This window comes from Periplaneta americana, chromosome 14, assembly GCF_040183065.1.
Source record: "Periplaneta americana isolate PAMFEO1 chromosome 14, P.americana_PAMFEO1_priV1, whole genome shotgun sequence".
Taxonomy (NCBI): Eukaryota; Metazoa; Arthropoda; class Insecta; order Blattodea; family Blattidae; genus Periplaneta; species Periplaneta americana.
This window is the reverse complement of record NC_091130.1, coordinates 154418156-154446007: the sequence shown is the minus strand read 5'-3', so window position 1 is coordinate 154446007 and position 27852 is coordinate 154418156. Positions and strand designations below refer to the sequence as shown.

Sequence of the window (27852 nt, the reverse complement as noted above, 5' to 3'; positions counted from 1 at the left end):
AGCAGGTGGGGGAAACCGGGATGCGACGTAGGCAAATGGAAGATGATGCAATATTGGAGCTCTTTCGTCACTGGAAAACGCGAACATATTTTTGGAACGTACTGTTTACTATGACCGTAAGGCTACTATGACTGTATTTGCGGTCTTGGATCTGTGTGGAGGGGTGGGAGTGAAGTACATTGAAAAACTCAGGTACAATAAAAATTGAAGTAAAAATAAAATGATGTCCCTGTATGATCTAGGATAATTATTTTATTTGGGCAAATAGCAATATAAACAATAAATTGTAGAAGAAATCAATTTCATGTGGTTATTACTTTGAAATAATGGTTCATACTTTGGATATTTTAACATGAGTGTAAGGATGTGGAATCCCCTTAAGATAAGACTATTTCCTGTATAGAAAAAATAATATTTTAATATGACATATTCGGTATGAAAATGAAGCATAACATAATTTAATTACAGTTTTATTCAGTCAAAATATTAATCTGGTAATAATTGTACATCATTATAAATATGTAAGCACATTCGTACTGCTACAAATATCTTTTACTAATACAACATACAGACTGTCGAAAAGGAGTTACAGACTTTGACAGTAGGTAGTATTTACTAAAACAAGTAAAAAAAAAAACTTTTAATACTCATCGATTCAGAAGACGATACTTTCAGAGGTGTACATGACTTCATTGTTCAGCCCTTTATCAGAATGCCTGGACTCACGAATATGCTGGCATGAATTCACATCCACCAATGTAATGTCTCAAAATCTTTGATTGGCCTTGAATACACCAAAGAGATTATAAAGTCAGCCAAGTAACTGGACTGCATGATGGTCTAGAATCCTGAGAAAATAGGGCGGTGTTAATCATGCATGAATTATATCCTTTGTTGTCTCTGAAGGGAGAGATATTCCAACAAAACAGATAAATTATCCACTAAGAACTTATAGTATTCGGTTAGGCAACATGTCATAAATAGAAAGGAATCGTATATAACTTTGACGACATTATTTTTTGGATGTATGTTTATTCAACTTTTTTTAAAACTTATTTGGTGAATATTATCATCAAAAGTCTGTAATCCTTTTCTTGAACATTATGTATAGATTGTTAGTAAACATTCAGCAAATTGTTGGTATAAAAATATGCTGAAGTTGGTACTGCCAGCAGACTTCACATCACTCTTACTGTTTGCTACGAGAAATGTATTCCTTCCACATTGAATGCATGGAGGAGGCTGAAAGAAAGAAAAAAAATTGGGCATGTATTAAATAATCGTAATAAAAATAGTGACGGGCAATGCGGAACTCCATTCTATTTAACTACTAAGCTAACAAAGTTCATAGACAGAAAAAAATTATTAAAGGTTATGTACAGTAGGGAGCATAATTATTCATAAATTACTGTTGTGGAAATAGAGTTTCTTACATTGAGTTAATATTGCTCTTAGTTGTAAAGGAATTCTTTAGTAAAAGAAAAAGGCAACTTGCGATTTTCTTCAACCACTATTTTTTGTATCTATTTATTTACAGTTGCTTTGTCTCCTACATCATATCTGTTTACTGTAGGGCATGTTTGTTGCTGTTGTACTATGTCTTATTTCGTGGGGGTCCAAACCAGCATTCGCCTTTACTTAACTGGAAATCAGTCGAGGAAAAGCATGGAAAAAAACCCCGACCAGATTGGCTGGTACAGAATGTCGAACCTGGGACCTCCCGAATGCGAGTCCAGTGTGTTACCACTGAGTCATCTCGTTCGGCTATAACCAATATTATTCTGTATCTAAATTATTAAATTTTACATAATATATACATAAATCACATCAAAATACTAAACTTTAGTAATGTGGAATAATATATAGGTAAAGAATTTATCTGAAATGCTAAAATTTGATTAGAATTGCTATTTTAGACAAAGAGAAACACCCCCCCCTCCCCCACCAAAAAAAAAAATGGAGACAAATTTGTGCTAAGAAAGAAAAAATATATTAGTCAAATATTTGGTATTGGGAAAACTTATACTTACACCATAAAGTCATCAATATCCATAGTTCTGGCTCTCATTGATTCAGATTTGCAAGACTGCAAAATGCTGTCAGTTTTCTGTTTCATGTCAAAATCGTCTGGGATTTTCTGCAAAAGGAAATAATTCAATTTCACTATACTTAACTATAAATCGATCTTAAAAATATGTGCTACCCTAAAGGGACATTATTGTAACAGTAGTTCATTAGGCATCTCTCTTTTAACGATCTTTGCACAATTTCACGAAAATTTCTGTAAATGCAGATGCGGCAGAACACATTCTCCAATAAGGGCAGCACTGCTACTTACAGACCTGTTACTAAATCTACGTATTACTCTGTGAAGAGATTTATTAAATCTACATACTTAGACTTCAACAAACAAAATTTGATAACACAATCCCAAGGGAAAAAATGGAACTCTCTGCATCAAAATCCACAGTTAATTCCCGATTTACCACGAAAATCGTCTGCAGCTGCATATAGATTGGCAACAGGCCATGATTGTTTGGTTAAACACCTGCATAGAATTGGAATATATCAGTCCTCTAACTGCCCACTGTGCAACTCAAACCAAGAAATGGATTCGGAACACCTCAAAATCTGTCCTTCAGTGGCTGACCATGATAATATCTTTGAAAAATATTGGAGTGCAAGAGGTCAAATGACTTTATTGTCAAACGCCTGCCATTAGAAAACAAGAACATAATGGTAACGCATATTATAATGTGCTACTCTGTGTCTCAACTCACAATGTTGTTGAGCGAGCAGTGGATGCGATAGTTCTTCTCCAGGGCCGTAATGACTGCGGTCTGCTTGAAAGCCGCACTCAATGTCTTGTTCTTGCGAACAAAAGCTATCCTTGTAAGACCATCCCACTCCTTGAAATTGATTGGTGGTGGTGGATTCCTTGGTTCCAGTCGAACTACACTAGATTCCACTTTAGGGGGTGGTCGGAAATTGTTCTTGCCAACCTTGGGAAGAATCACAACAAAAAATTAATATTTTTAAATAAGTAGTTGTTACAGTAATTAAGAGGATGGCTATAAACACTTCACATATTGGACAAGTCGTGAGATTTTTTTTTTTTATTCGTTCCATAATATTCTTACATTTGCTTTATAGCATAGAATAAAGAACATGTCCAATTCTTACGTTTAACAATAAAATGCAATACATATAAAATGAAAATATGAAATATGTACAGAATTAATACCTTAATAACAATAATATTTTATACAATGTAATATGTTTACCATTTAGTAGTATTATAATATTTGCACAGTACTGTGAAATGTCAAGAATTCATCTACAGAATAGAAACTGTGAGATATTAAGTAATTTTTTAGTTTTGTCTTAAATAATGCAGGGTTTTGGCTATGATTCTTAATGTCTTCAGGAAGACTATTGAACATTTTTATCGCCATGTAACGTACTCCACTTTGAAAGAATGATAAATTTGATGATAGCGTATGAAAATCATTCCTTTTGCGGGTATTTATACTATGTATGGCTGAGTTAGTTGGAAAATTTTCTTTATTACATAAGAGGAAATTTATTGTAGAGTATATGTATTGATTTGTTAAGGTTAGAATCTCTAATTTTTTTTTAAAATAATCTACATGATTCTCTAGCCTTTGCTCCAACTATTATTCTAATGGCTCTTTTTTGTAATAAGAATATATTTTTACTATCTGCAGAATTTCCCCAAAATATTATTCCGTAGGACATAATGAAATGAAAATAGGCAAAATATATTGTCTTTAAGATACTGCTGTTTAGAAATTGTTGTAACGACCTAATTGCGAAGCATGCTGAGCTAAGTTTGGGGGTTATTTCTTTGATATGATTTTTCCAATTTATTGTATTATTAATATGCAAACCAAGAAATTTGGTTGTTGATGTTTCTAGTAGAGGTATATTGTTGATAGTTGTATCCAAAGTTTCAGAGATTAAATTTGAAGTGGCTTTAAATTTAATTATGTTAGTTTTATTAATGTTTAATGCTAGTTTATTAGTTGTAAACCAGTCATAAATTTTAAGGAGAATTATTTCTGTTTTATATTTGAATGTGGCAAAGTTCTTGCCTGTAATTATGATACTTGTGCCATCTGCAAATAGTATAGGATAACCTATTCCTTTTATTATGGGGCCAAGGTCATTTATAAAAATTAGAAAAAGAAGAGGCCCTAATATAGATCCTTGTGGGACCCCTGTATGAACATTTCCCCATGTTGAAGCAGATTTAAATGCGTTGATTTCAACGCTTTGTACCATATCCCACTTTCAGGATTAACTGCATGTACAGTTTAGTACCTGTTAGAGATGTCTATGCTACTTCGAGGAAAAAGAGAGTTAAGTAAGTGAACCAGCGTATGATAACGACCATTTGAACAAGTATTCCAATGTAGAAAATAACTCCATGTATTGTTTAACCAAAGAAAAAAAAAAGCTTCCTTGGATTTTTCAGTGAGACGGGAAACTTATGTGAGTGTGCAATCGTGATGTGTCTTCAGTTCTGATTATTATTCTGAGTTATACAGCAAGAGTAAAAGCGAATTTATCTATTTTAGGCATTGTGGCAATTCAGTTCAATGATACTTTTGGCCAGCCACAGAAAAGGGAACAGAATGCCCAAAGATTCACTTTACCAAAGATCCTTATATCATTTTCGCGAGAAAGAATGAAAAATTACAAACCTTCATAATTATATCCACTCTGGCAAGGAGCTGTGTATTAATTGACAACCTGCAGTATAGTTTATCACCCGGTTTTGCAACTAGTCTCTGAGCAAACTCCCTTTGGAACATGAGAACTGCACATCTGAAAAAAGGCCTGTGAAGCAGCAGTTTAAACACTAAAGGTGATGAGATCTGGTACGGGATATTAGCAACACAAACGTCGAAGAAAGGCAAGTCTGTTTTCAAAACGTCACCGATCATAATCTGCAACTTTGACTGGTAAGGAGTGCTTTGCACTCGTTTCTGCAATTCCGCTACTAATCTGGGGTCAATTTCACATGCCACAACTCTCTTCGTCTTTTCTAGTAATTTCATGGTCATGTTTCCTGTTCCTGGACCAATCTCTAAAGCAACATCTGTAGGTCTTAATGCAGATTTCTCCACCATGCTCTGGATAACAAGAGGATTCTTCAAAATGTGTTGTCCGAAATCCTTGTTGAATAGAATCCCTAAAACAAGAATGTACTACCAATGACTCAAGTACATTACCGTGCCATTCTGGAGCTCTTCCAAAAATAACATATTCTAATCAAAACTTTAAATATTCATAAATGCATACTATAACCTAAAATTAAATGCCAGACCAATAAATTAAACACCCAATGTAAACAATAAAAATACCCTGTTTGGCAACAGCTGCATGTTGTCGCGATTTCTTTTCAGTTTTCACTTTCGGCATTTTCTATTTAAATAAGGAAATGTACTCTCAAACTAATACTAATGACATCTGCCCAGCGTGGTACTCCAAATAAACAGCATGAACATGTTGCGGTTGCAGACGTGTTTTGTTATCAGCATTGCCAACCAAAGTGAACAGGAAATCGCCAAACAAGTCCAAAAGTCGCTAGATTCGTCATTATCGAGCTAGAATTATTCTAGTTCATTGTTATCACTATAATTTTGTCGCTAGAGGTTACTGAAAAAGTCGTAAACTCCTTACTTAATCCATGGAAAAGTTGAAATTGTCGCCGAAAAAGTTACAAGCCGCGAGATTTAGCGCCAAAGTTGCTAAATTGGCAAGACTGTTTTTCATTAGTGTAATCATTTTCGGAGTGTTGTTCAAACTGGGCCTCCTGGTCGTTTAATCATGGTCAAGGGGAACCTCTTGATCATGGTGATTAATTGTGCAGGTTCATTGCAATGCTAAAGGGAAAGTTTTTCGTTCTTAGCAGCAAGGCTGACAGGACGTCGATAAATAAAGTGAAGAGAAGTGAACTGCCTACCAATATACAGGAGTGCTGATTAACGTCTGGCTTTTGTCACCGTGTATGTCTTTAATAATTCCCTGCCATACTCTTGATGCAAATTATTGTGGATCATTAATCCATTGTTCAGTAAGATACACGTCATGAATCTAAACTAAATTGTATACGTTTAACTCATTGAATAGCCCCTCGAATTCATTACTAACCAAATGGGTTTAAAACGAATGGGTATTTCGTGATGCACTAAGGGAGCTACATAGGTAGCGAAATCTAGTTACAGCTGGAAGGATCAGAGTTCTATCCACACGACACCTGCATTCTAGTTGGATGATCGTTCACTTCTGCTTCGGCATGTGGATGTGAGGCCAGCAGCTAGCTGATAGGTGTGGGCCCTCAAAGGGCTGTAGCGCCACTGGTTATCATACTTTCATAAAATCAGTAATTTTCTTATGGATCCTTCCGGGCAGAATTATACGCTATTGCATGAATATATCAGGGTCACAGTGGTTATGTAACGTAGAACGTTCAGAAGTAAAAATATAATTTTATAAGACTACAATTTTTTTTCAAGTAATCGAGATTCGAACTCCAGTACTACGACTTACAAGTCATGTGTTTTACCATATATTGCGTACTGTTTCGAATGAAATGCACACTTTTCTGTTGATCATGATATTGTGTCCTGTAGTTGCAGTGGAAAGTTTAAGGATCCACTGTTAATATTTTATTAACTTTTGGGAAAAGAGCTCTTTATTTATCTACACTTATTATGTGATGATGCAGATTTCATTAATTTTTTTTTTTTTAGAGACTGCAGTTTCATTCCCTTCCCCACCTGGGATAAATTTCAGAACACGGATTCCTTCCTTTCCCTCCTACTTCAAAATTGCAACCTTGTGCACACAAAATAAATTATAATAAAATAAACAATAATTATTGGCACTGAAAGGTGACTTTTCGTAAGCATGATGGTGCGCATTCGACAAACGCAGACAAATCTGCTCTTTTTAATATTATAAGATATAATTGTCAGTGAGGAATCCATATACTGAAGTTTTCCCTCTCTCTCAACTTAGTGAAGTTATTTATGAAGTTTCAGATTCCTGAAATGTATAACTAAATCCCATGGCTTATTTTTTTACAGAATCACAAAATGGGCAAAGACAGGAGAAAGAAAGATGTGAATCGCAAACAGGCAACTTCTGATACTGTTGGGTCAGAACCGAAAACACAACGAGAACCACGAAACAGGGCGTCACATGACCGCAGAGAAAGGGAAGGCGCTAGGAATGTTGAAAATTCAGTTAAGGATAAAGTGGTGGAGAATCTACCTCCCCCACAACCTCTTCCGAAAGAAGGTAAGTAACAGAATGATTTGATGGTCTGGACTCCAAGTGATGGCGCAATTGCTAGAGGCACAGAATGTCTAATGCTTGGTTTGAAGGGTTGTGGGTTCGAGTACTGCCTTGGGAATGGGTGTTGTGTCATGTTGTTGGATGGGATCATCGTGCACTGTCAACAAACAGACTGCAACTCAGGCTAAGTCTGGTGTTAGCACAGTGCAATGGTGACAAAGCGACACAATAGTGAAATGTGGACCTCGAAACAAATGTAAGGATCACCCTTAACATCTCTTGTGTATAAAATACTGTACAGTGTTTGCTTTGTGTTTTAAAACCACATTTCAAATTTGAAGCACATTTTAAGTGTTTCATTTCGTAATAAACCCTTACTTGGAAATAGGCTCTTTTAAATTTGAAACTGTCCATAGTTTTATCTATCTTGGCTCTGAAATTAACAACAAAAATAATGTTAGTTCTGAAATAAAAAAACGAATATTATCTGCCAATAGATGCGTTTATGGTCTTAGAAGACATATGAAATCTCAAATTATATTTAGGAATACAAAAATTATTATGTATAAAACTCTTATAAGGTCTGTACTATCTTACGCATCTGAGACTTGGGCCATTGTCGAAGTCAGAGGCGACATTATAATGTACATTTGAAAGAAAGATTCTTAGGCAAATCTTTGGACCAGTTAGAGAAGACGGAACATGGAGAAGAAGATATAATTTCGAACTGTACAGATTATGTAATGAGCCGGACATTGTTAAATTCATAAAAATAAGATTGGATTGGGCCGGGCATGTTGTGAGAATGCAAGATGATAGAGTTGCGAAGAGAGTTTTTAAATTTATTCTGATGGAAAGAAGGAAGGGTGGGAGACCGAGATTGAGATGGGAAGACTGTGTGATGGATGACATCAAGACTTCGGGTGCTAGAAATTGGAGAAGTTTGGCATTGGATAGGGAGGAATGGCGAAAACTTCTGAAGAAGGCCAGGGCCTATTGAAGGGCTGTCGTGCCATTGATGATGATGATGATTTCGTAATAAATGAAATGTAAACAACTCGCTGTTTTGCTCTTCTCTCATCATCATTTCAACACTTACTGGCCTGAAGGATGAACGAGCAGTGATTGTGTTTAATGTATACTGTCAACACAGACTACAACTCGGGGTAAAGGACGACTCTGATGTGTTACCCCTACTGTCGACATATGGTTATCACTATTGCCTACTGCAATGACCCAAATAATGTACCTAATTCTCACCTACACTATTGCTTCCTTCTTGTTCCCTGCATGGACACAGCAACATACCTATCTGCGCGGGATTACTTACTTATGGCTTGTAAGGAACTCGCAGGTTCATTGCCGCTCTCACATAAGCCCGCCATTGATCCCTATCCTGAGCAAGATTAATCCAGTCTCTATCATCATATCCCACCTCCATCAAATACATTTTAACATTATCCTCCCAGGTAGTATAATTGACAAGGATGGTGGAGCCTTTGAGGATGTAAAAAACCGAATAAAAAATGCAAATAGTGCATTTGTCCAGTTGTACCCAATATGGAAATCTTATATTATATCTAGATCTACAAAAATTAAAATCTTTAACAGTAACGTGAAATCAGTCTTATTATATGGCTGAGAGAGATGGAAAACAAATAAAATTATACAAAATAAACTGCAAACATTTGTTAATAGATGTTTACGAAGAATTTTAAAAATTAGATGGCCAGATATAATCACGAACTCAGAACTATGGAAGATAACAAATCAGAAAGAAATCACAATAGAAATCAAAAGACGAAAGTGGAATTGGATAGGGCACACAATCAGGAAAGAAGATGGAGCAGTAGAAAGAATGGCTTTGGATTGGAACCCCCAGGGTAGTAGAACAAGAGGAAGGCCAAAAAATATATGGAAGAGAACAGTTTTGGAGGAAATTGCTAGGGAGGGGAAAACATGGAGCGAAGTGAAGAAGTTGGCTACAAATAGGGTCCGATGGAGGCACTTGGTGAATGCCCTATGCCCCTCATGAGGAGACACAGGAGTTTGATTGATTGATCTAAGTCTCAGCCTCCCCAAAGGTCTTTTTCCTCCGGCCTCTCAACTAACACTACAGCCATACGTGCTACATACCCTGCCCATCGCAAACGTCTGAATTTAATGTTTTTGCAAGAATTCTTGTTTCCATGTATGGAATAGTATTTACATTTCATCATCTTATCTTAGAACAAAGGCCGTCATCATAGAATCCATCCAGGTTATGCTACTGAGAGTTAAAAAAAAATAATTTAATTTAAGGTGAATAGGTGATTAGCCTATTGCACTTGATTCTGATATTGGGGCTGCCAACTTTAGCATTCGGACCTCTCTAGAGGTAATAATAATAATAATAATAATAATAATAATAATAATAATAATGATTTATTTAACCTGGCAGAGTTAAGGGCCATATGGCCTTCTCTAACACTCAACCAGGAGTAAAACTGCGTTACAAAAAACACTACAAATTTACAAAGTACACTACAATTTTACACACAAAACTGAATAAGATAATAATAATAAAATGTAAACAACAAGTAAGTAGAAATCAGACATAATATATAACATACACAAAGAAAGGAAAAAGCATAATAAAATGTGAACAGCAGGTCAAAATAAATGAGACATACAAAGTATAAAAAAAAAGACAATTATTGATAATAATAATGATAAAAAATAAGAATAGTAATAATAATAATAATAATAATAATACTAATAGTAGTAATAAAATAGTGCAGTACAAAGCATACAATGAATACAATATTTTTAAGTACACACAGTGAGGAAAATTATGATTATATATAGCTCAACTTATCACATTATGGATATACCATTATCGGAAAAATATGAAAACAAAAATATAAAATAAGTTGAATATCACTAGAACATAAAAAAATGTGAATACGTGGAAACATGCAATACAACACTTGTCATAATAGTAAGTTAGTTTGGCAACTCGTCGTAAGATAATTTTCTAACTTGGATTTGAAAGATTTCAATGTTCGGCAGCCCTTGACTTCAGGCGGCAGAGAAGTATTGAGGTTGGGTTAGACATTTCCTCCCTAAATGCACCTAATCTGTTATACTGTCAATACTCGGTCCCTAGAGGAACTCTGTCACTGATTAACAGTGTTCACACCCTGCGACAAGGATGCATCCATCAGGAATTGCCCAGGTATATTTTATTTAGTTACAGCCGAAGCCCCTTAAATACCCTGGGCCAGGGGGCATAAATATATTTATTACGTTATTTCCTGTTTCTTTCATTCTTTTTTTATAGCTTCAAATCTCTCTTTTCTTCCTTCTGTCTATGTCTATTCTATGAACAGCTGTTGCCACCAGCTTAGCTAGGTTGGCTAAGGCATTTACCTGCCGATCTGGGTTGTGTTCTGTCGCGGGTTCTATTCCCGCTTGGACTGATTAGCTGCTTGGGTTTTTTTTTTCCAGGTTTTCCCCAGTCATAAGGTAATTGTCAGGTAATCTATGGCGAATCCTCAGCCTTATCTCGCTATCACCAATCCCATCGACGCTAAATAACTTTGTAGTTGATATAGCGTCGTTAAATAATCAAGTAAAAAAAAAAAAGAACAGCTGTATCATGAGAATTTGCGAGTTTGTGCTTCTATTCGGATGTGTATCAGCATAATTGCTAATTGGGCGAAATAACCTAGATGGGATGTAAAGTATAATATAAGAATGTGATTATGTAATGTAAACAGGAATGTAACTTAACATGTAAAACTAAATTGGGTAATTTGCTAGGAGACGTCGTTGCATATAGACCACTTTTACACTAAACCTAACCTTAGTATATACAACGTAACCTGTCACAGATTAAGGAAGAGGTTAGGTTAGGTCAGGTCGCTTTAGGGTTTTAGTATATCTTGCAAAAACAAATTTTATGTCTAGTGATGTCGTACAAAATTTTGTCCAATATTATTTTGAGATGATTAGCTCCGTACGTAGATGAAATTATTGGGGATCATCAGTGCGGTTTTAGGCGTAATAGATCGACTATTGACCAGATATTTTGTATTCGACAGATATTGGAGAGAAAAAATGGGAGTATAAGGGTACAGTACATCAGTTATTCATAGATTTCAAAAAGGCATATGACTCGGTTAAGAGGGAAGTATTATATGATATTCTTATTGAATTTGGTATTCCCAAGAAACTAGTTTGATTAATTAAAATGTGTCTCAGTGAAACATACAGCAGAGTCCGTATAGGTCAGTTTCTGTCAGATGCGTTTCCAATTCACTGCGGGCTAAAGCAGGGAGATGCACATCACCTTTACTTTTTAACTTCGCTTTAGAATATGCCATTAGGTAAGTTCAGGATAACAGGCAGGGTTTGGAATTGAACGGGTTACATCAGCTTCTTGTCTATGCGGATGACGTGAATATGTTAGGAGAAAATCCAGAAACGATTAGGGAAAACACGGGAATTTTACTGGAAGCAAGTAAAGCGATCGGTTTGGAAGTAAATCCCGAAAAGACAAAGTATATGATTATGTCTCGTGACCAGAATATTGTATGAAATGGAAATATAAAAATTGGAAATTTATCCTTCGAAGGGGTGGAAAAATTCAAATATCTTGGAGCAACAGTAACAAATATAAATGACACTCGGGAGGAAATTAAACGCAGAATAAATATGGGAAATGCCTGTTATTATTCAGTTGAGAAGCTTTTATCATCTAGTCTGCTGTCAAAAAATCTGAAAGTTAGAATTTATAAAACAGTTATATTACCAGTTGTTCTGTATGGTTGTGAAACTTGGACTCTCACTCTGAGAGAGGAACATAGGTTAAGGGTGTTTGAGAATAAGGTGCTTAGGAAAATATTTGGGGCTAAGCGGGATGAAGTTACAGGAGAATGGAGAAAGTTACACAACACAGAACTGCACGCATTGTATTCTTCACCTGACATAATTAGGAACATTAAATCCAGACGTTTGAGATGGGCAGGGCATGTAGCAGGTATGGGCGAATCCAGAAATGCATATAGAGTGTTAGTTGGGAGACCGGAGGGAAAAAGACCTTTAGGGAGGCCGAGACGTAGATGGGAGGATAACATTGAAATGGATTTGAGGGAGGTGGGATATGATGATAGAGACTGGATTAATCTTGCACAGGATAGGGACCAATGGCAGGCTTATGTGAGGGCGGCAATGAACCTTCGGGTTCCTTAAAAGCCATTTGTAAGTAAGTGTAAAAGTGGTCTATGTGCAACGACTCTCCTAGCAAATTACCCTAAATTGTTTTGAGAATCAAAAAATACATATATAATGTGACTCTGTTTTTTTATAATGAAAAGTTAAAAGTTGGAAAATGTTGATATTAATAATTAATATTATGTAATGAAGTGTTTCCTTTTTTAGAACTACCAGACACTAAAGAGTTGTTTGCTAACCTGAAGAGAGAAACTGATGATATCAAAGCTTTAAGTGCAAAGAAAACTCCAAGCCGACAGATCTTCAGTAGTTGGACGAGCTACAACAAACAATTACCAGATCCAACTCAAGATGTTGAGATGCAAGGTGCTGACTTCACACATCTCTTGCATGCTCCGATGTCTGGTAAGTTGGTTGTAAACATAGTTTAAAGTGTTAAACCACACAATTCATTATTTAATTTTTTAAGATCATATTTTACAGTGCAGGCAGTTTAAAAGTCCTAAAACATTGCTCGACCAGTCAGTGGCCCGAGCCCCATGCAGTCTCTGGCATTCCTCTCCATGCAAGTGTAGTGTTCGTTCTGTGTACCAAGTGCAGAAGTTGTGTGACTACAAGACAAGCATTTAGGCGTAAATTTCCTGGCAGCCCACTTCCAACACGAAATGCAGTATTCAAAGTAATGCATCAGTTTAATAAAACAAATTCTGTGACTGATCACAAACTAAAATTATTTATTTTATTTATTTATTTAACCTGGTAGAGATAAGGCCATCAGGCCTTCTCTTCACCTCTACCAGGGGATTACAACTACAATATTAAGAATATAATTATAATTACAATTAATATTAAATTTACAAATACAATAAAAATCAAAGTACTAAAATATTAACTGATTAATAAAAGCTAGACAGTTTATTGTAGAAGTTAAGAAGGGAGAAGCTTAATAAGCATGTGCTTAGAGAAGAAAAACTTGATGAAATGGGAGCTGCTTTGGAACACAGTCCTTGAAAATCTCCTTTCTGCACTTGATGTACGGCTTCAAGATAAATATATGACGACACAGTGAATATGTCACCATTGCACAACATTCCTATACTCTCTGATGCAGTGGTTCCCAAAGAGTTGAGGGTGGTCATGATATAACTTACAAAATAAAAAACCTTTTATTGACATACATTTGTGTTGTACAGTAAAACCTCGATAAGACGCGCCCACTTATTACGCTATCCCATGTAACACGTTTTTTTTGTCCGGTCCCTGAACATTTCATATATAATGCCTTTATAAAATACCCCGTTTGTTGCGCTCATGTCCTGCATAATACGCTATTTTTGTGGAATATTTTCGATGTAATTTTCAGCAATGTACTGGAACAGCAATGAAACATCTTGGTCACTGAACTCACTGATGCCATTAACCTGAAAAGTATTGGTATTCGACCCTTTACCTGCGCATTTAAACCTTCATACTTCATACCTCAGTATACTCCACCCTCTTGTTACGCTCTCTTATTCGACTCCTTATCTGCGTGGTTAAAGCCTACATACAGTTACAATACCTCACCCTCTTGCTAACCCTCTCTCTCAAACAGCATTCCTCACTCGGCCGTAATAAAATTCTGGAAATTTTTGCTGGGCAGTTTGTTGTCCTTTTGTGCATTGAAGTGTCTGTGAATGTGATTACAATGAGTGTTAAAAGAAAAGTGCTTTCTATGTCGGAAAAAATTGGAAATCTTACGAAAGTACGATGAGAACAGTACTCTTACTCAGAAACAACTCTCTGATTCATTAGGAATCCCATCATCGACATTAAGAACGATAATAAAAAATCGCGACTCAATCACTACAGTTGCGACATTGTCAGGAGGATATAAGCGCAGGAAACTGAAGTGTGGTAAACATGAGGACTTGGAGAACACGCACATGGCAAACAACTATAAATGACTTTTTTTTTTTCGAAAGAATTAAGTACAGTACGTACATATTGTAAATGTCTTTAACGTACAGTACAGTAATTACATAATGGAGTAATACTGTATTACCTTTCATGAATCATGTATTTCAATAAAGAAAAATGCTAATAGATACTGAATGTATATAAGTCAAAATTAGTATACCCACCAGTATGCTGTCCCGGTTAATACGCGTTTTACACCCGGTCCCTTGAACAGCATTTTATCGGGGTTTTACTGTATTTAGAAACATAAACATAAACAATGCTAAAAAAATTATATTTCAGTAGTTTTGAAGTAAAAAATAATTAGTGATAAATATAAATGTTCCTGTTTTTCAGAAAGTAACTTCTCAGATATGAATTCTTGCTATATGACAAACACATACTCTCTCTCTCATATACCTCCCCATCCTCTCCCTCTGTCTTCATAAACACTACTCGCCTCCCTTAATACATAAATAACTGTTAATAGCTTCATGAAATAAATACTCTGATTCTTTACCGTCAGGGAGTTTTCTATTACTACTGTATACCACTACCACCATCATCACTATTACTGATACTGCTACTGTTTTTTTTTTTGTTACAGTTGGTGGACATTTTCAGTTCAAGTCTGAGAAAACGTGGGATACCAATGTTGCAGCTTTGTCAGGAGAGCTGTTTTCCCTGAACGCTGACTTATTGGCAGCTGGCTTGGCAACTATCCCTCTATATGAAAAGATGAATGTTCCAATATCTTTATTTACTGTAAGTACTGAAACTGTAATATGTAATAATGTGGCTCACTGGAACTGTTCCCTTCATCTAGGTTAAAAGTTCTAAATACAGCAATTCTACATGTAGAGCTTAATTTACACTGACTTTTTTTTCTTAATACAGGAAATTCTGATGTCTTAACAAACAGTTCAACAAATTGTTAGTGTAAAAAACTGTGTTAAATTTATTGTTAAGTCAGTATAACAACCCTAAAATATGAATTAAATCCCTTTTAGTGGTTTTATCTAACCTCACTCCACCAAATTTATCTATACTAATAATAAATCTGTAGCCGAAATTTGTCTGGTAATTTTCGATTTTCCAAAAATAATTGGTCCTAACATATATAATTAACCACCCTGAAACCGAAAATCGCTTTTTTGAAATTTTTGTTTGTATGTCTGTCTGTCTGTCTGTCTGTCTGTATATTTGTTGCCTTTTCACGCGATAATGGCTGACCAGATTTCGATGAAAATTGGAATATAAATTAAGTTCGCTGTAACTTAGATTTTAGGCTATATGGCATTCAAAATACATTATTTAAAAGGGGGGTTATAAGGGGGCCTGAATTAAATAAATCGAAATATCTCGCTTATTATTGATTTTTGTGAAAAATGTTACATAACAAAAGTTTCTTTAAAAATAATTTGCGATAAGTTTTATTCCTTGAAAAATTTTGATAGGACTGATATTTAATGAGATAAATGAGTTTTAAAATTAAAATAACTGCCATCTAAGGCTGTGTAATGAATTAAAAAACAAATGACTTCGTCCATAAGGAGCCTTGGACAGCAACAATCGAAAGCTATGAAAGATAGCCTGTAGAGAATGTTTCTGTGTTTGTATGAAATAATATCGGAAGCTGAATTAACTGATTTGTATAATTAATTATTATTCCACCATTGGAAAGTGTAGTTTCTGTAGATGGACATAATGCTATAATGTTATTACAGTAACTTCTGATATAATATAATATAATATAATATAATATAATTTAAGTTATTTGAAGGGTTCAGAACCATAGTGGGCCAAGCACCATTTACTGAATACGTAGAAAACAAGGGTTAAAATTAAGTTATTACCATAATTCAATGGAAACCTATAACAAGTAAAATAAAATATACACATTAAATCTAAATTATGTCAATCTTCTTTAAACTATGGTTGCATGTAATAACAATTAAGAAACATGTTAAAGGAATTGTCATTGCACCAAATGAGTGTCTCTGGACCAAAATGATCGCATTTTAATTATTTGGATGCAATTTAAATTAAGTAAGATATTAAACGATTTATCCTTCTATCAAACACGAATGTTCCCTGGGTCAAATGTCCTATTTTAATTATGTAATTACTTTAAATTTATTTCTAACGGGTGCAGCGGAGCGCACGGGTACGGCTAGTATAAAATAATTCCTATCTTCTGAGACTTTGTGAATTACATTCATTTTATTCTAGCATATGAACATGTCTTAAAGTTCCATTCTGATTGGACAAGAGCTGGATAGGGAACGTACAGTCTTAGACACAAAAAATTACCGTTCTTGTGTAGAGTGAATTTGTGTAAGTCTACCTTGGGCAGTGCCTTGTTCACATGCGGAAAAAATTGTCGTATTTGTATCCATTAAGATAGAGGATTTTTATGTTACACCTAATTTACCCTTTGTATATAGCTTTGTTATAAATTATTTATAACACTTGATTTCTTCTTCTTCAGGCTCTACAACTCTCAGGTGAAAGTTTTGGCCTTCTCAACAACTTTCTTCCATTCCTTACAGCTTCCAACTATCTTTGTGCAGTTTTCCACCTTCATCAATTTCAAATCATTCAGGACATCATCCTCCCATCTATTTTTTGGTCTACCCTGTTTTCTGTTAACTATTGGTTTCCATTTGTATATTTGTTTGACCAGTCTATTATTCTCCATTATATTTATACGACCAAACCATCCTAATCTTAGCGATTTTATATGATTTATTATGTTCCTATTCCGTATCAGCTCATTCAGTTCGCTGTTGTATTTAATTCTTCATGTACCATCATTCATTTTAGTTGGACCAAAAATTTTCCTTAGTATTGCTCTTTCAAAAATTAATAGTCTATGTTTAATGGAGTTTTTAAGGACCCATGTCTCGCTGGCATAAGTTACTACAGGTCTTATTGTAGTACAGTATAGCTTAAATGTGGACTGTTTAGATATCAATTTACTTCTAAATAACTGCAGGTTGGCATGGTATGCTTTGTTTCCCATTACAGTTCTTTCTCTTATTTCTTCCTCATTGCTGTTGTTGTTATTAACAGTTGATCCAAGATATTTGAAACTTGGTACTTGTTGAATTATTATATCACTAGCCGTACCCGTGCGCTCCGCTGCACCCGTTAGTAATAAATATAAAGTAATTACATAATTAAAATAGGCCATTTGATCCAGGGAACATTCGTGTTTGATAGAAGGATAAATCGTTTAATATGTTACTTAATTTAAATTGCATCCAAATAATTAAAATGCGATCATTTTGGTCCAGAGACACTCATTTGGTGCAATGACAATTCCTTTAACATGTTTCTTAATTTTTATTACATCCAACCATAGTTTAATGAAGATTGACATCATTTAGATTTAATGTGTATATTTTATTTTACCTTGTTATAGGTTTCCATTGAATTATGGTAATAACTTAATTTTAACCCTTGTTTTCTACGTATTCAGTAAATGGCGCTTGGCCCACTATGGTTCTGAACCCTTCAAATAACTTCAATTATATATAATATTACATTACATATTATATTATATTGTATTATATTATATTATATTATATTATATTATATTATATTATATTATATTATATTATATTATATTATATTATATTATATTATATTATATTATATTATATTATATTATATTATATTATATTATATTATATTATATTATATTATATTATATTATATTATATTATATTATATTATATTATATTATATTATATTATATTATATTATATTATATTATATTATATTATATTATATTATATTATATTATATTATATTATATTATATTATATTATATTATATTATATTATATTATATTATATTATATTATATTATATTATATTATATTATATTATATTATATTATATTATATTATATTATATTATATTATATTATATTATATTATATTATATTATATTATATTATATTATATTATATTATATTATATTATATTATATTATATTATATTATATTATATTATATTATATTATATTATATTATATTATATTATATTATATTATATTATATTATATTATATTATATTATATTATATTATATTATATTATATTATATTATATTATATTATATTATATTATATTATATTATATTATATTATATTATATTATATTATATTATATTATATTATATTATATTATATTATATTATATTATATTATATCAGAAGTTACTGTAATAACATTATAGCATTATGTCCATCTAGAGAAACTACACTTTCCAATGGTGAATTAATAATTAATTATACAAATCGGTTAATTTAGCTTCCGATATTACTTCATACAAACACAGAAACATTCTCTGTAGGCTATCTTTCATAGCTTTCGATTGTTGCTGTCCAAGGCCCCTTATAGACGTAGTCATTTGTTTTTTACTTCATTACACGGCCTTAGATGGCAGTTATTTTAATTTTAAACTCATTTATCTCATTAAATATCAGTCTTATCAAAATTTTCAAGGAATAAAACTTATCGCAAATTATTTTTAAAGAAACTTTTGTTATGTAGCATTTTTCACAAAAATCAATAATAAGCGAGATATTTTGATTTATTTAATTCAGTCCCCCTTCTACCCCCCCCTTTCAAATAACGTATTTTGAATGCCATATAGCCTAAAATCTAAGTTACAACGAACTTAATTTATATTCCAATTTTCATCGAAATTCGTTCAGCCATTATCGCGTGAAAAGGTAACAAACATACAGACAGACAGACATACGAACAAAAATGTCAAAAAAGCGATTTTCGGTTTCAGGGTGGTTAATTATACATGTTAGGACCAATTATTTTTGGAAAATCTAAAATTACCAGAAAAATTTCGGCTACAGATTTATTATTAGTATAGATTTATTTTAAGATCTCCTAAAGTTTCTCTTTTTGTGCTACATTTTAAGAATTTTGTTTTCTTCTCATTAATTATCAATCCAAATTTCATTGCCTGTTCTTTTAAATTGTTAAATGTTTCTATCAAAGCCGATTTTGTTCTTGCAGTTATTATTATGTCATCAGCATAAGCTATACATTGCCTTAATTTTGTTGTAATGTTTCCCCTCATCTCCAGTTTCTTCAATATAAAGTCTACAACCAAACTAAATAATGTAGCTGAAAGCGGGTCACCTTGTATAACACTTGATTTATAAACAGAAAACAAAACAAAGAAAAAGAAAAACAGAGCAGAGTCTTGAACTCAAGCTCGTTTACTACACAGCCACATTACCCGTAGACCATGGATTTAAGACAACCGTGTCACTTGCAACATTGACAACAAATTATTATTATTAGCACTCTGTCACTACATAAGAAATTCGTTCACACGTAAACCTAAGCTCTCACAAAATCAACTGAAGTGTTTTTGAAGAGGACTTATCATATGGCAGACGGCAATTTTTTTTACTAAGATGATAATATATTAACAGGAATTGCTAGAGAAAAACATCGGAGGACTGATGAGATGCTTATAATGGGTCATTTGCAAAATTTGTAAACAAATGGACGATTGAGAACGTCAAATTATTAAAGTACTATTTAGTGCATATTCTGCTTGTATTACGAGGCGCATCCAGAAAGTAAGTTTCCCGATTTTTTCCCCTTGAAAGTAAACGTAATTAGCCGTGTCAATTGCGCATGCATAACATATCTATGACGTATCAATCATATGCCAGCCGGACAGGTCCCGCCTGGTGCCAGTAGCGTGGCAGCAGTGGTCCGAAATGGAAGCTCGTATTCTTTCTCCCGCCGCCTGCGAGGTTCGGTCAGTGATAAAGTTCTTTAATGCACAAAGCATTGCGCCAATTGAAATTCATCGGCAGCTCTGTCAGGTCTATGGGCCGAACATCATAAGTAAGCAGATGGTGTGTCGCTGGTGTAGGCAGTTTTCCCGAAGGTCGTCAAAGTGTCCATGATGAAGAGCGCAGTAGGCGACCGTCCCTCATCAATGATGATCGTGTTGAGCTGGTGCGGCAGTGCATCATGGAGAACCGTCGCTTCACGATTATGGAGCTGAGCAGCCATTTTCCGCAGATATCGCGATCCTTGTTGCATGAGATTGTCACTAAGCACCTGCTGTTCAAAAAAGTGTGTGCCAGGTGGGTGCCGAAAAACCTGACACCCGAACACAAAATGCAACGTTTAGGAGCAGCACTGACATTTCTGCAACGGTATCATGATGATGGCGACGAGTACCTCGACAGGATCGTCACGGGCAATGAGACTTTGATTTCGCACTTCACCCCGGAAACCAAGGAGCAGTCAATGCATTGGTGGCATAGTGGATCTCCAGTCAGGACGAAATTCAAACAGACGCTGTCGGTACGGAAAGTGATGTGCACGGTGTTCTGGGACAGGAAGGGCATTCTGCTCATTGACTTCCTTCCAAGAGGTGAAACAGTGAACGCTGACCGTTACTGTGAAACACTGCGAAAATTGCGACGTGCCATTCAAAACAAGAGGCGTGGAATGCTTACTGCAGGTGTTGTGCTCCTCCATGACAATGCTCGTCCACATACGGCTATGGCTCGGCACACAGCAGCTGTTTTGACGGAATTTGGCTGGGAGTTGTTTGATCATCCACCCTACAGTCCTGATCTTGCTCCCAGCGATTTTCACGTTTTCTTGCACCTCAAGAAATTCCTGTCCTCCGGTGAGCGTTTTGGCAACGACGAAGAGCTGAAATCATCTGTCACATGCTGGTTCCATTCACAGGCGGCAGAGTTCTACGACAGAGGGATACAAAAGTTGATCCCACGATATGACAAGCGTCTCAATTCTGATGGTGGCTATGTTGAAAAATAGCTGAAACATTGCTATACCTGTTGCCGATAAACGTTTTTCTGAAAGTGTGTGTTATTTTTTTAAAAAAATAGGGAAACTTACTTTCTGGATGCGCCTCGTAATATAGTGCAATGTCTCTGCCATAGTAAGCAGCCACTGTACACTCACCTTGCTTTACAGCACTGTTTTGAATGATGTAACAGACATGACATGGAGTAACAGATCTGACAGGTAACAGACTGGACAAAGCAAACAAAAAATTTTTTTGCTTAAAAATCTTCAAAATAGTAACTTAACTACTGGACACGTGTACTATTATGTCCTCTTGATCTTGACTTTATATGTTGTTGTTTGTGGAAAACACAACACAAACAGATCTGACAGAGTAAAAATGCACGCTTAGACTGAAACATAAGGCAAGAGTATAACACACAAACTCGCCAAATCAAAATGGGTGAACATAGCAGTACAATCAAACTGACTCTTTGTGCATCATCTTAGCTTGTGCTGACATCTGTGGGATTTCTTTTTCAACTGTGTAACCATAGGAACAGAATGGTGTAACAGACCTGATTGACTTACTGGACTAGAGTAATTATGTAATCATGTTTAAAAAAATATAAACTCAGACATAAATGAATAAGTTTTAATAATATCAAATGTTTCTTTAATTTTTTTCTCAATTACATTATTAAACAAACCTTTATCTGGACATAATCATGCTCCATTTTAAAAACTTAACTAGTATGGACACGGCATTTTAGCTGCCAGTATGAGAATTTTATTTTATTCTCGTGAAATATTTCACATGAAGGAAATAATTCTTGACTACTCACTGTTAGGAATTTATAACTCTATCGTTATAAGTGCAATAATGGGAAGGGTAAGAATTAATGGACATCATTTGTGATACAAATTCTGCAAATGACCCCTGTACATTTCCAGTCTTTTTCCCCTCATATGTCTGAGAGTCTTCATTCTTGTGAGCAAATAGATTTCCTGCCTTCTGTGTTCCACTTCTGTGTTATGAAAGTGGAAAGTAAACTCTTACTTTAGATTGCGTGTACTTAGTAACTGAAATATACATTTTCTTTTTTTCCTATTCAGACAAGTGAAATCGAAGACATGAATTATCACGCAAAACAATCTCAAACAAGATACGACAGCACGAAAAAGAATATGGCAGGACAGTATAATAAAAAACGAAGTATAATGCGTATACAAGAAATATTGAGTTTGAAAGAGGCGAGCCCAGTGGCTTCAGAACAAGAGTCTGCAGATAAGAACTCTGAGGCACTGAGCTTCGACATTGAAGGGCCACAGGTTCAGGATGAAGTTCCGGAAGCTGAAGTGCCGAAGGAAAACCCTGCATCAGTAGATCCTGTAAAAGAATCTCCAGTTATCAGTAGTCATGATGATAGTAAAGCAAGTGCAGTAGAAACAAAATCTCCAGCAGGTCTTCCAAGGAAAGAAGTAACCCCTGTGAGAGAAGTTCCTGCTACTGTAAATGGATCCAATCCTTATAAACAAAATTCAGTAGGAACAAAATTTGCAGCAGATTTGCCAAAGGAAGACTCTACAACAGTGGCTTCTGTGAAAGAAGTTCGAGATGTTGTCAACAAACCAAATCGTAAATCAACCGCATCAAAGAAATCTGCTGTGAATAAGATTCCTGCAAAGCAAACGGAGGTAGATAGTAACCTCAACCCCACAGCACGTCCATTTACAGGTGCTGAAGTTACACCCAGTGTTGCAAAGTCTGAAGTAGAACATGTGCAGATTTCTGCAGGAAACATTAAAACTGAATCAAAAATAGATCCTAGAGCTGGCACCACTTCCAAAACCGAAGCTGTTAGCTCATCTGAAGAAGTGGAAAAAGCCCCTCAGGCTGAGGGAAGTGAAGAGCAAGATTTGCAGGAACCAGCAGCTCCCTTAGGCCAGAGGTCGGGCAGGCAAAAACCAAAAGGCCAAGCTGCGGCTGTGCAGGAGGTGAAAGTGAAAGGGAAGAAACCTGCGAAAGTAGACGATGATTTGGACTTCCTGTTAGGATTGAAGAAGCCTGTTAGAGCCACCCATACACCAATCGCACAGTCTGTACAAGTCACAAAACCAACCATTGAAGACGGTAAGTTAATTTCACTAGTCAAATAAGTAATAAAAAGCCACCAGCATATAGTCGCGACACTGTTATTACCAGTGTGACTCCTCCTCTTTGCTTACGTCTTAGGAAGTGAAGGCTCTATAAAGTCTAGGTAGGTAGTATCGTTCGCCATTTTTGTTCTTTCGTTGCTGAGCTAACAGACGAGGAATCTATTCGCCACACCGTTAAACATTATCATGTCGTAGCTCCTATGATAATAAATCAAACGCACTGTAATTCAGCAAATAATTGAGCGGCAAATAACATCCTCGTGTGCTTTCTGCGAACGCCAACAAAAGAACCAAAATGGCGGCGATTATATTAAGTATTTATCCAGCCTTAGGAAATGCTTAACATCTTCATCAGCGAATCACAAGACGCACATGTTTAAATGTAGCCGATCTGCAACGTGATTGGCTGCAGGAAATTAGAGCAAGGGGACTATAGCTCAGTCAGTTGAGGCGCTTGCCTGCCGATCCAGAGTTGCATTCGGCATGGGTTCGATTCCTGCTTGGGTTTTTTTCCGAGGGTTTTGCCAACCGTAAGGCAGATATCAGATAATCTATGGCGAATCCTCGGCCTCATCTCGCCAAATATGTCGCTATCACCAATCCCATCAATGCTAAATAACCTAGTAGTTGATACAGTGTTGTTAAATAACCAAGTAAAAGAAAGAATGTAACAAGACAGTGAGCTTGCAATGAATGGATTAGAAAACCTTGACATATCCATCCAATTGTGACCAAATCAGTAGAATCTCTCAGCAATTATGGCACAAAGCGATAACTAATTTTGCTGGTTAATTGGAAAATATTTTTGTAGTTTATTTAAATATATGTATATTGGTTCTCTCATGCAAAGGTGCCTCCATCTTTCAACTGCTGCTTCTTTATTTCACTTGTACACATATCGATAATATGGGGTAGTATGTTTTAGTAACAAGTATTATTAGAAACATTAGGTGTTCGATATAAGTGTACCGAAAATCAAGAACAAAGTCGTAAAAGTGGCAATTTTGAATGATCTAAATCAAGTTGTTAGGTTTTTAAAGGTGGGAATAATGCTCAATTTAAATGGGGTCTAAAGTCAAATTATAAGAGTGTCTACAAAAGGTATATCTGTAATGAACGTAATTGTGGCACCAGATACAAAATTGTGATGTTCACGTTATATGGATGTAAATGTTGGCAATCAAATACAATACAATACATATCGATAATGTTTACACCTAGTAGTCCTAAATCTAATGAATGAATCCATTTAATGAATTTTACATTTTTAAGTTACATATTTTTAAATTTATTACATATTATTTATATATTTACCAATTTTATCTACATATAATTCTCACTTTCTTATTACATAAAATCCAGGCTGTAGTCTTAATGTAATAGCACTTGATTTTTCACACTTTCAGTTTGCTCTGATTGTACTTCATAGCTCTCATTACTTCCTTGTTTTGCATACGGAAATTCATACTTCTTTAAAATTCTGTTGACTGAACTGTCTAAGGATTAACCATTCTAGATTCTTTTTACTATATGCTTAACATCAGATTTGAAAGTATAAGGTTATTTATGGCAGCATGTTATCAATCAAGTACCATTCATGTATAAGCACTCCTCACCTGTGCAGTACTGGCCGCGAAACCAGGTGGCCCGGGTTCGAATTCCGGTCGGGGCAAGTTACCTGGTTGAGGTTTTTTCCGGGGTTTTCCCTCAACCCAATATGAGCAAATGCTGGGTAACTTTCGGTGCTGGACTCCGGACTCATTTTACCGGCATTATCACCTTCATATCATTCAGACGCTAAATAACCTGAGATGTTGATACAGCGTCGTAAAATAACCCAATAAAATAAATAAATTCATGTATAAGCATCTGCTATTGCACAGAATTCTTAATATTGCTTCCATAAGAGTGATCTTCTTTTATTTCAGATGAAGCTAGTTCGCCTCAGATTTCATTGGTTGGCGCACAGAAGCAGACTGAGGACCTTGAAGACTGGTTGGATTCGATGCTGGATGATTGAGATTAATGTTACATGTATCTGGAGAGTGTCTGAAAGACTTGTTCATGTTAAACATGCTGTACGACTTAAAAATAAAAACTTTATAACACTTGAATTTTGTTGTTATATCTTAATTGCAATAAACAGTGTGATAATTTGTTGTGCTGTTAACCAAATGGCTCCATTGTTTTTAGGAGCTATTTCACAATATCACTGTTTCTTACCCTCTTTTCTTTGTTATGCGTTGAGAACAACTTTCAGTTACGAGGACAAGTAAGGAAATCAGAGTTCCTGCAGCGAGTAGAGCTAACATTGGGGTGATCTGACTTAAGGTCACACTCTGGAACTCTTTGAAACTCACAGGTGTCTCTTCTGGGAAGTTCCTTTTGTACAAGATGTTTAATATCCCAGCACGACGCATTTTCTGCAAACTAACAGAAAAAAAAAACTACTGTATATACTCGAATAATCCCCGCATATTTTTTGCAAAAATTAGCAACTGAAAATTTGGGTGTGGGTATTATTTGCGGCAAGGTTGGTACCCCGACCTTGAAGCAATAGCCTGTGTGGCTTTGAGAATTGTGATATTACCAATTCATTGGATGGAACAGAAGACAATATGCTGTGGCAAGATTCCAATGCCAACGGCTCTTTTGCCAGCAACGACAAAAGTGATGATGAAAGAGGTAAGTTATTTTTCTATCAATAATGTTCTGTTCTTAGTCATGCAAGGCGCAAAATTAAAAATTCTTTTTCTTTTATTGCAGGTGTGAATTGTGTTGCAACATGATCAATATAATAAATACATCCATGTTGAATCTTTCGTACACTACTTTTAACACTTGAATATAAATAATTGATTAAATGGCGATCTTACTCGTGTTAATTATGTAAGCATGTGCGGCTTACAGCTGTTTCGGTGCTACTTGACACCATCCTCAAAAAACATACCCTAACAAAATTCTCAAAACGCAGATCAATTTCAGAACACGCACACTATTTGACTCAACTCTTCATCACACGAACGCACCCACACAACAGGCAGCAAAGTTGAGATGATGCAGTGACACAGAAGGCTCTGAGAATGGTGTCAAGTAGCACCGAAACAGTGTAAGCCGCACATGCTTACATAATTAACACGAGTAAGATCGCCATTTAATCAAATTATTTATAATAAATAGATCATGTAATAATTTTTCTTGTAATAAAAAAAAATATTTTATGCTCGACCATGCCGAAATGTAGTAATTATACACCTGGTAGCAATCCTTTAATGCATGTCATGAAAGTACACCTATTCATTAAAGTTCAAGTGTTCAGCCAATGACGAGTCAGCTTTGTGCCATTGTAAAACCGCAAGTATCGATTATTCTCGGATATGCAATCGAAAGAGAATTAGCGAAAGTCACGGAGGCTGGAAATCCAATACTTTCGCAGAAGGTTATGTTCTGTTACTATAATAATTAGCGTTAATTGTAAATAATATTCAAATAAATTCAATTTGTCATCTCGTTTTTCAATTCTAAATCAATTTCCAGGTTATATCAAACTAATGTTCATCGTATTCTCTGTCAAGGTCAATGACATTCGGCCTCGGAAAAAAATCAATACTTTCGCGTCTGCACACATCTCACAATTCAGGTCAGTTCGCACATAACCATAAGAAGATCTAATTTTGAATAATTTCAAGTTAGAAATATGGTCGAGCATAAAAAGTCGTATGAAACTTGCCTATGATGATAATTAAGACGCTCGTATGAAAATTATGAAACTCGCGCTCGTTTTATAAACAAACATACTTGCTTCTTAATTACTACCATTATAGGCTCGTTGCATAATGTACTATTTCAAGATTTTATTTCATAAAATTAGGGTGCGTGGATTATTCGGGTATATACTGTAATTCCTATAAAACAGATGCAACATTTTTGTTTGTACATTTTTACAAAAGTTATAATTTTGTATTTATAAACAAAGAAGAATAGGTATCATCTTCAGAAATAAGGTATTTAAGGATCATGAAACAATATAGAAAGCTACATGGGAATTAATTAAAAGAGAATAAGTTACGACTAGAATGACAAAATTTAATGGACAAGTTGGACAAGGAATGGATGACTCAGTGTTTCAAATAAAGCGTAAATATTTACATTAAAAAAAGAAAGATGCAACATAATCGAATTTTTTTATATGCTACTTTTTTTCTTGTAGGCATTTTATTCTTTTTAAATTCGACGTTTGAAGATATTTGACATCTTAATATTATGAACGTTGATATTTCATTATTTCATCAATTTTAAATGTGTTTCAAGTTATAAAGACGAGGTTTTAACCACATCCTTAAAGAAAGGAAGAAGGACTTTACTTAACATTGGCTCGTGTTACTGCTTATAGT

General features: G+C 34.9%; 2 protein-coding genes across 3 annotated transcripts; one reads left to right on the top strand and one right to left on the bottom strand.

Annotated features, from left to right (window-relative positions):
• Positions 1–1049: 1049 nt before the first annotated feature.
• On the bottom strand, positions 1050–5552 carry LOC138713881 (probable dimethyladenosine transferase). The gene is made up of 5 exons (XM_069846374.1): positions 5391–5552; positions 4728–5218; positions 2781–3002; positions 2031–2137; positions 1050–1242 (listed from the first exon to the last, which is right to left on the bottom strand). The coding sequence occupies exons 1-5, from the start codon at positions 5446–5448 to the stop codon at positions 1200–1202; spliced, it is 921 nt and encodes a 306-aa protein (XP_069702475.1). The 5' UTR covers positions 5449–5552; the 3' UTR covers positions 1050–1199.
• Positions 5553–5842: 290 nt separating this feature from the next.
• Aven (Apoptosis and caspase activation inhibitor) lies at positions 5843–25572 on the top strand. Of its 2 annotated transcripts, none has more exons than XM_069846392.1 (6): positions 5843–6035; positions 7119–7332; positions 12754–12951; positions 15092–15249; positions 22415–23432; positions 25387–25572. In XM_069846392.1, exons 2-6 carry the CDS (start codon positions 7128–7130, stop codon positions 25476–25478), a joined length of 1671 nt encoding a protein of 556 aa, XP_069702493.1. In that variant the 5' UTR covers positions 5843–6035; positions 7119–7127; the 3' UTR covers positions 25479–25572. The 2 variants fall into 2 exon arrangements, with proteins under 2 accessions (XP_069702493.1, XP_069702492.1); XM_069846391.1 differs by having other exon boundaries at positions 5843–6103.
• The last annotated feature ends 2280 nt before the right edge of the window (positions 25573–27852 follow it).